This window comes from Anabrus simplex, chromosome 5 (assembly GCF_040414725.1).
Source record: "Anabrus simplex isolate iqAnaSimp1 chromosome 5, ASM4041472v1, whole genome shotgun sequence".
Lineage (NCBI taxonomy): Eukaryota > Metazoa > Arthropoda > Insecta > Orthoptera > Tettigoniidae > Anabrus > Anabrus simplex.
The window spans coordinates 425570175-425579359 of record NC_090269.1 but is presented as its reverse complement, the minus strand read 5'-3'; the positions used below and the strand labels follow the sequence as shown (position 1 = coordinate 425579359).

The following is a 9185-nucleotide window of genomic DNA, read 5'->3' as shown; positions in this document are numbered from 1 at the left end:
ATGATACAGAACTAATGCTATTCACTGTGAATGTAATACCAAGCTGCCTCTGACTCATTGGTCTGACAGAGATGTCAGTGTGTGTCATCGACCTCAGTACGCTGCGCAACATAAGATTATTTCATTTCCCATTCCAACGGTTCCAATTTGATACAGGCATTCTTCATCTTAATGAATTATTGTTTGATCCATTTTTAACTTACACATTCTTTCATGGCTTGTAGTTGATTAGCATTTCATTCAAAATTACAATATAAATATCAAAATTTGTATATAGTGAAGTGTAACAAAGGATTAAGAACCCTAATTATCTCTATGAAGATCATAAAATGTAGACTATTCTGCTACATAATTCAGAATGGTTTGAACACTTTCAGTAGTCCTTCAAGCAGGATTTTATGAAGATGACTCACAAACTGACCACATAATCGGAGGCCCATTTAATGTTGTAAAATACCATACCGTATTTCTTTGAAACCTGCTTTTAGTTAATATTATACATGACCTTGTACCTTCATACCCAGAATCCAGTCTGAAAATATTCTTTAAAAATGTGGGACTTCGTCTTTTCTGTTTAACAGGTTTCATAACTCGAAGTTCCAAGAGGTTGAGCACAGTTCTTCAGTATCTCAATGACTGCACCAAAGTATAATATTTAATAATAACAAGAAAGTTAATTCACATTCCTTTTTATTGTAATTTAATACACATAAAATGAAGATGGCATTGAGTCGAGATATTCAGAATGTCTCAGTATAGTAATTTTTTGTAAATTAATAACAGATTCATTATCACATGGTTGGAGGCTGATCTTTAAGTCCAAGGCTGGAATGCAAATTCACCTGAAAAATAAATAAAAACATATGTTAAGAGCTTTATACCAAAACATCCTTTAAATATTTGTAAACATTTTTTATGGATACACTTTTTCTAACAAAGAAACAAACAAACAAACACGTACATTAAATTTACCCAGGGAAATGTTTGGTAAATTTCAAAGTTCTTTGATATCATAGAAAGGACTATATAAACAATTCATATGGAATCTGCACCTAGGTGACAGCCCTTCCCTTTCTTTTGCCGATACTACATTCTTTGAAGTACTGAAACTCTTCGTTTTCCTCCCCACCTGATTAGTATTAAGGAAGGATGGTTGCAAATTCAGAAGTGTGATTATCTTCAAAATCTCACAAGTACTCATTCAGAAAGTTACAATGTCAGTACACACTGCCTCATGATTTTATCAACAGCACACTATTTTTTAAGTTTAAAATAACATTACAAAGAAGAAATAAACCATTAAAGATTTTACAAATGGTTGGAAAATCAGCAACTCCCCAACATGAAAGGAAATATAGTCATAGTAATGGAACGATGCTTCCTATCATTCTGTTCCAAGTCGACAAACCACTAACAGCCACTAGCAATAAGGATGAAATGATGACTGGATTCTTTGCAATGGTGTACATGGAAATCACAGCACAGTGAATGGTATTCTGCTGAATCTGATCTACGAGAATACAAACATGACTTCTCAGCATCGTGAAGATGAATTCATAAGACAACATAGCCATAAAGCTGTTCGGCTACACCTTAATCATTTCAACTTTATAAGAACAACAGACCAGGGAAGTTACATTAAGAATTTGAAACAAGGACTCAACATGCATTGTGCTGCATGTAGAGAAGGTAATCACAAAGAAATATTAGATCATGCAGTCGAAGAAATACAGGGTCTTTATTTATGCTTGGAAGGGAGTTTATCGCTCGAACTTGTCCGCCGATGACAGGTCGCTAGGTACCGGCTGCTGGCGCGCACGGTTTCCTACACTCTGCAGTTGTTGAGAGCTGAACTCCGAGATAGTAGGGTGTTCAATGAAGCTACTGCGTACTGCATGTCGTATTGTATAGTGTTTTATTGTGATAGTGCTGTAATGTATGTGAAATATTTGTTACGTGAACGTGTATATCTGCATAATACTTACATTAAATGCAGAAAATCGTGCGCTAGGACAAGACAAAAGTTTTGAGCGAAATTTCCAGGGTGACCCATTCCTGTCAATCGGACAATAAAACAACTGGCCAAGAGATTCAAATCTACAAGTTCAGTAAACAATAAAAATAGACGTAAAGGTAGTTATCTCCTTACTGAAGTGCGTTTGGTACGAGGATCATAAGTAAAAATCTGTGCATCACGGCATGTGATTTTTATTTGTGGGGAATGTTAAAAAATGTAGTTTATGGGAACAACCCTCACACACTAGATGAACTTAAAAGACGATATACGAGTTGCAATTGCATCCATCAGTGCTGAAGAACTTGGTAGAGTAACTGAAAACTTCATTAGGAGATGCCAATTATTTTGGCAGCGCATGGGGAACATTTTCAGCATAAACTGTAAGCATGGTGAGTAAAATGCATGATAATGATTTTTAGCACCGTATTCTCCCGTACATACGCACGCGTGATAGCCGGCAACTGAACCGTCACTGGCGGCCAAGGTCGAGCGAGAGAAAGTCCCTTCCAAGCATAAATAAAGACCTTGTAGCTATTTGCTCTTCATTAAGATCTACAGTGAACATGTAGAAGGGTAGTGGACTTGAACTTCATAATCATATAAGCCTACTAAAAATACACGCAGCTAATGTGCTATGTATCTGAGCATTGGCGGTGCAAAACCAGTGTGCTCGCCACGTCTTTTAAAAAAACAGTCTAGTCCTAAACAGTAACATCAGCAGAACTGGATTAAGCAAATATTTTAAATTACATGGAATGAAACTGTTTCCTAAGTATGAATACTAGGCTGTCAGTGAACTGTAGGATCAAATTTCGATCAATCACATTTTTAACACTTTATTACATCTTGTGTATTATTAAGACCTATGTAAATGTATTAAGTCTCGGGAAGCAAAGTAATATTTGCAAGCAAGAAATATCCTGCACTTGAGACAAAACACAGTGAAGCTAAATGTTCTGAAAGCCAGATCTGATGTGTATTCTCTAAACAGTGAGCGATAATCATAATTATCACTAATGACTGCTCATATGGTGTTTCTTGTTCTTTATTTGTTGTTGGTACCAGCTCCTTTCCCTAATTTTACTGAACAATGATAATTAAAATAGTTTCAATAGCTCCTGTTCATTACTGAGCAATTTGTGATATGCACTAAGTGTTGGAAAATGTTATAATTATACAACAACTACCTGTTGTGTATTGTACGCGCACTCTTTAGTGATAGATGGACACCCTAGTCCTGAATCGGTCGACTTCGGTTATCTTCGAGATTCGTATTGGCAACCTTTGAAACACAAACTAAGAATCGCGCATGATCGCTGTGCGACATCTGGCGTACACTTTACGTACTCGTACTGTTGTTGTTTACACAGCAAAGCCAAACTATAGAATTCATGCTAGGCTCTATTAATCATAAGCAAAAATAATACCAAAGTGACTTGAAACAGAGCTTATTTGGGACTAGTGACCTAGAAATCCTCCCACAATATTCAATGAAGGTAGATGCATGCACATATACCTGACACTGTACCTATAGCTGACAGCCTAACTTGAGGTGTAAAGAAATGAGAATGAGCGCCTAACCTGAAAATCCACAGCCTGTTTCCAGTCATTCGACCAGGTCGGGAATGGAATGAATGAAGCCCTATCTTGCGGCGAGGATAGGAAATGTGCCAGCTGCCGAAGCCTGTCACACTCCTCTGGGTCAATGATTAATGAATGACAGATGAAATGAAATTATATTAGAGAGTGTTGCTGGAATGAAATAAAAAACTAAACCCCATGGCACTACAGCCCTTGAAGGGCCTTGGCCTACCAAGCGACCGCTGTTCAGCCCGAAGGCCTGCAGATTGCGAGGTGTCATGGGGTCAGCACGAGCTGGAATGAAATATGACAGGGAAAACTGGAGTACCCGGGAAAAAAACCTTGTCCCACCTCCACTTTGTCCAGCACAAATCTCACATGGAGTGACCGAGATTTGAACCACGGACCCAGCGGTGAGAGGCCCGCGCATCCGCCTGAGCTACGGAGATTCCAGCGCCTAACTTAAAAAAAAAAAGGAGAATATCTCCACTCATACTTAATTTTTTTTTCATCAGCTTGTTGCTTAAATGTTGTTCCAGGGAATACAGAATACAGGAGGTGCCTTGGAGCTCTGAGAGTGCTCTACATAGTGGGCATAGTCGTGTACAGGCGCAAGAACGCATGTTGCATTTTCAATGAACGAAAATTGTAATTGGGGGAATTTTCAGGCATGAATGCTGTACGACAAACTAAAATGTGTTGTAGGTATTGTAATGTGTTGTGATTACAGTTGCACAAATCTGAAAACCAATAATATTTCTGGAATAACATTTATCAGATAAGATTCTAAGTATGGCTTATAGTATGTGGTACAATATATTACCTCCATTGTCATTGTGATAGTATTTCGGAGTCCCATAAGCACCGTCAACATTTCGTAAGAATTTTCAGATACTACTTGCTTACCGCCTCCGAAATATGTATCCTGTTGTGGGTGGGTGAGGTAGAAAAACCACGGTATCCCCTGCCTCTTGTAAACGGCAACTAAAAGGGGCCCAATGGGGGTCTTAACTTGGGAGTGTGGGGAGTTGGCAACCACAGGGCCCTTAGCTGAGTCCTCCATTGCTTACACTTGTGTCAGGCTCCTCATTTTTACCTATCCTATCCAAACTCCATTAGTAAACTCTTGTTCTTTCTCGACCCCGACGGCATTACATGTGGAGGCCTACTAGGGAGTCTCATTTTTATGTCCTTTGATGCCCTTGCCTTTCTTTGGAAAATACCTTCATTTTTCGAAGTGCTGGACCTCTTCCTCTTTTTCCCTCTGATTAGTGTTAATAGAGGATGGTTGTACTACCTATTAAAACAATCACCACCACCACCACATTAAAATATGTAATAAACAATGCTGCTAAGCCCAGTTTGATGATTTACTGCACATTCCCCTGAAGCATTCAGAATGTGGTATGTCATTATTAATAGCCTACCCCTTGTCTTTACAGTTATCTGGTGAAGATTTATATCTCCTATTTGCATGACACTCAATTTACAGTACAGATAGTCAACTAGGAGATGGTGCATTTAAGCCTACGAGTCATAAGTAATAAAACGCTTAATAGTCCTGTTGGCCAGAGGATTTTTTACAGTTAATCACCGAGTTATTTTGAAAATGATTACACAAATTGTGTGATTCGAAGCTTCCCAACTCCCGAGAATTATCTTACTTTGTATATATATCTACAATGTAAGAACTGCCACGTTTTACCCTACATGGGGGCGTGGTCGTTTGCTTCACATAATAGCCACAGAGAGTAGTGTAGTGGGCAGCTCCCTGTATTCTTTACTCTCCGTGTTTCTCTCTGGAAGAAAAATATCAGTTAGCAGTACTGAAAGATATGATCAAGATCTGCACATCCTTTGTATGAAGGGGAGCATCAGCAAGCAAAAGTTTGGAGGAACCCTTAGGATTTTTTTATAATGAGGTTAATGGAAGTAAATAAGGTATTATACTTTGTTGGGTTCTGAACGTTAAATCAATATTTGATACTATGTTTAAAAACTATATGGTGACTGGAGTGAAAGTTATAAAATATCACAAAATATGGAGGGTCAGCCACTACGGCCTACATCATAGTGGGCCTTATACCTATACCTGACACTTGTCAGCTTAGAATGCACAATTGTTTTGATCTGTTTTGAATTAGAAACATTCAGTTTATTCTAGCTGGATACAGATATACGGTAGTGGCCACGATTCTTCATACGGTCTGTCGCCATGGTTAACAGTCTGCACGGCAAGGATAAAACCAGGCCCTACCCTAACCAGTCCAGACCAATGGACTTTCCACACGAAACTAGAGGCCTAAAGCTGCTTAGCGGCTCTAACCTGCCCCCAGACCCCCTTTACTTGTCCTTATAACAATGGTCTTGTCCAGGCCCAATCTTAATCGTCCACAAGGCAAGACACTTGTCCAGGCTCTACCCTAATTTTACTTCACTGAGGTCCGTTGATTTCTTTACAATATCTTTAACCTCCAAGCTGACTTTTCATTTAAACTTTTCACTGATATCCAAGATTCAGTAAAATATTTCCAATGCATGAAGTTTATATAAACTTATCCGTCTGCAAAAACACTACACCATACTTTGAGTGAACGTAGATCAGACATGATTAGTAACCATAATAGGTAAGTTTCCTGAATACCATCACATTCCTCGCAGATTTCCTGAATTGTCTTGCTATGAGCTAGGCTTACACTAATCTGAAAGCTTTTCTCAAGTATAATTTAAAAATCCATACATTTGCAAATAAGCTATACTTGAGAGCCATTTGTTTCTCTCTCGCTCACTTCGCGTGATATGGTCGTAATCGTGTGGTGGACAGAGCTGCCAACTGTTCATCTAAAGAACTAGTCCTAGTGAAGCGGCGCTACTTTTGAATTTACGAATCTCGGACGGTGACAAAGCCATTGGTCTGGATACGTTAGGGTAGGTTAGTGACAAAACAATTAGTCTGGATATATTAGGGTAGGGTAGTGACAAAGCCATTGGTCTGGATCAAGCAAAAGGGGTCTGGGGGCACAAGCCCCCAATTAGAAACCGCGAAGTAGCCCTAGGCCTCTAGTATCCCGCGTGACACCTCCAATGGTCTGGATTGCTTAGGGTAAGTTAGCGACAAAGCCATTGATCTGGATGAAGCAAAGGGGTACCAGGTTAGAAGCCACGAAGCGGTCCTAAGCCTCTAGTACCCACGTGACACCTCCAATGGTCTGGATACGTTAGTGAAAAAGTTGTGTATTTTACTTCACTGCTGGGAGTGACATCATATCCCATTGTGTCTCGCCCAATGGAAATGCTGGTACGTAGTTAGGCAATGGACAATGGCGCGTGATAAACTGCATTAGGTTATAAAAGCAAAATTATTTCTGGGGGGGGGGGGGGAGGGGCGGTGGGTGGGTTCTTGCCTGTCGCAGTGAACACATCTCTCCTCTACAAGGTATTCCACTTAAGATTTCTAACATATTACATCCTTATCATGCTATAAAAGCATGGTAAATCGTACTGAATTTGTACAGGTAATTCACAAATCTCAAGACACTTTCCACGTATTAGTTCGTTACAACGACCTATTAATACAAAACTAATTTAGAGGAGTTAATGACAACCAAACGTCATGGAATGCCAGATTTAAAAACCTAAACATGCGATCAGACTCATAATTACCAAGTTTTCTCGTAAATCCATACGGAGAAAAGTGCCTCCCTGAATTTGGTAAGAAAGTAATGAAAGCCATATCCATTTAAAAGACAAGAAGGGGTCATGAAATGCCATCTATCTTGATCACCTAATACCACTGTCAGAAAGGTGTGGACACTTGAAACGAACCGGAAGTGCTCCAAGTTTACATGCTGATGATTCTGAAAGAGGATTCGATATATTCCACTGTATGAACTTACTTTGTCCAGATGTGGAATATGGAGAATTTTCCTTGGTAACAAACACAAGCTGGGGCTTGTACAAAATACAATGAACAAAAGGGAGGAATCCAGCTGGCATTCATGAATAACAGTAAAATTCCAACCAAGTTAGCACTCCTGAATATGTAAAACGCCAAAACTAAAAATATAAATGCGACAATAAAATTTACCTTAATCTTCTTGCTTCACGTTCGGATTCCAGAAGGGTTAGGATATCTCCCTCTCGGACAGGGCCTTTAACATTTCGGATAATTTGACGATTTTGTTCACCAATGAATTCGACTTTTACTTGCGTACATTGTCCCTGGGAACCTGTTCGTCCCAAAACTTTCATAACACGAGCTAGAACAACTGGCTTATCCATAACAGCAGAAACTTATGGAATTACCAACACGTGCTCAGCAACCTCCACAGTCAACGACAACAGGAAAAAAGGCAAAGAATAGACGAAATTTATTGTTCATACCCCACACCAAAGAGAATATGCTTCCCACCGCCGTCTCGATCCACGTATACAGCCTGCTCTATGCGAGCCTTTTTAATAATAATAGTATTGCAACCAAATGGTCATGATATATACACTTAAATAACTTAAATGTATATCACTAATAGTGATAATATGCAGTCAATGCTTGCAAAACATGATCAGTTATTTACACAGTTGTGTCAAGCTTCCTTTTCTATGGACACATTCGATAGCATGGTATATGCCGCATCGTTGGTCACAGAAGACACGTACGCAACCCGGTCCTGACTTGTGAAATTCCATGGTTCTGCACACCTTATGGTGGAACCCGTGTACGGCAAACCTGGTCACTGTATGCCTCAGGGCATATCCACCACGCGTCCAGTCCCTGTTTACCATCGACTACGCAGTGACAAAATTCCTCCGCTAGATGGCAGACATAGACGCACAATGTTCTAAACTTAATCTATTGGCGACAGCCTACAAAACACTATGCAGTATGGTCATATGTTCAATGAAGCTCGTAAATGACATCAGTAATATCAAATATAGGCAATAGTACCTGTATGCAGTCGCAGTTAGCCTCTTCATACGAAATTTAAGATTTTCCTGAACGAAGGCTTGCAGTGGCGCCGCACTTTCTGTGTTCTTGCCAACGCAATATCAAATAATATAGGTCTTACGAACTTGGTTAGGATAATATCACTAAGAGTTTGCTGATGTTCTTTGACCTCAAACTGTAACAAAACCCATTCTGAAAGGGGTTTCTTTTGCTATTTGTTTTACGTAGCACCGACACAGATAGGTCTTATGGGGACGATGGTATAGGAATGGGAAGGAAGCGGCCGCGGCCTTAATTAAGGTACAGCCCAAGCATTTGCCTGGTGTGAAAATGGGAAACCGCGGAAAACCATGTTCAGGGCTGCCAATAGTGGGGATCGAACCCACTATCTCCCGGATGCATGCTCACAGCTGCGCGCTCCTAACTGCACGGCCAACTCACCCGGTATTCTGAAAGGGAAGACGTCGCAACTCGTCGTATTACGCTCGTACGTTTGAAGGACTTCGAAAATAGGGCACAGTAGCTTAAACGAACTCCTGCAGATGCTTCACCAGAGTAACAAAACAAGGTTTTGGGTATCGAACTCCTCCTCTGTCCTGATGCATAATCAGTTCAATTTGGCGGTGTCGAAGCTCTAGGCAG

The 9185-nt window shown here is 40.0% G+C and overlaps 1 protein-coding gene across 1 annotated transcript; it reads right to left on the bottom strand.

Moving 5' to 3' along the window:
- Positions 1 to 673: 673 nt before the first annotated feature.
- Positions 674 to 7954, bottom strand: RpS28b (Ribosomal protein S28b). The gene is made up of 2 exons (XM_067148766.2): positions 7686 to 7954; positions 674 to 842 (listed from the first exon to the last, which is right to left on the bottom strand). Exons 1-2 carry the CDS (start codon positions 7877 to 7879, stop codon positions 839 to 841), a joined length of 198 nt encoding a protein of 65 aa, XP_067004867.1. The 5' UTR covers positions 7880 to 7954; the 3' UTR covers positions 674 to 838.
- Between the last annotated feature and the right edge of the window lie 1231 nt (positions 7955 to 9185).

Excerpts from the sequence above, each read along its gene's own strand:
- RpS28b (XM_067148766.2), bottom strand. The coding sequence starts at position 7,879 with ATGGATAAGCCAGTTGTTCTAGCTCGTGTTATGAAAGTTTTGGGACGA.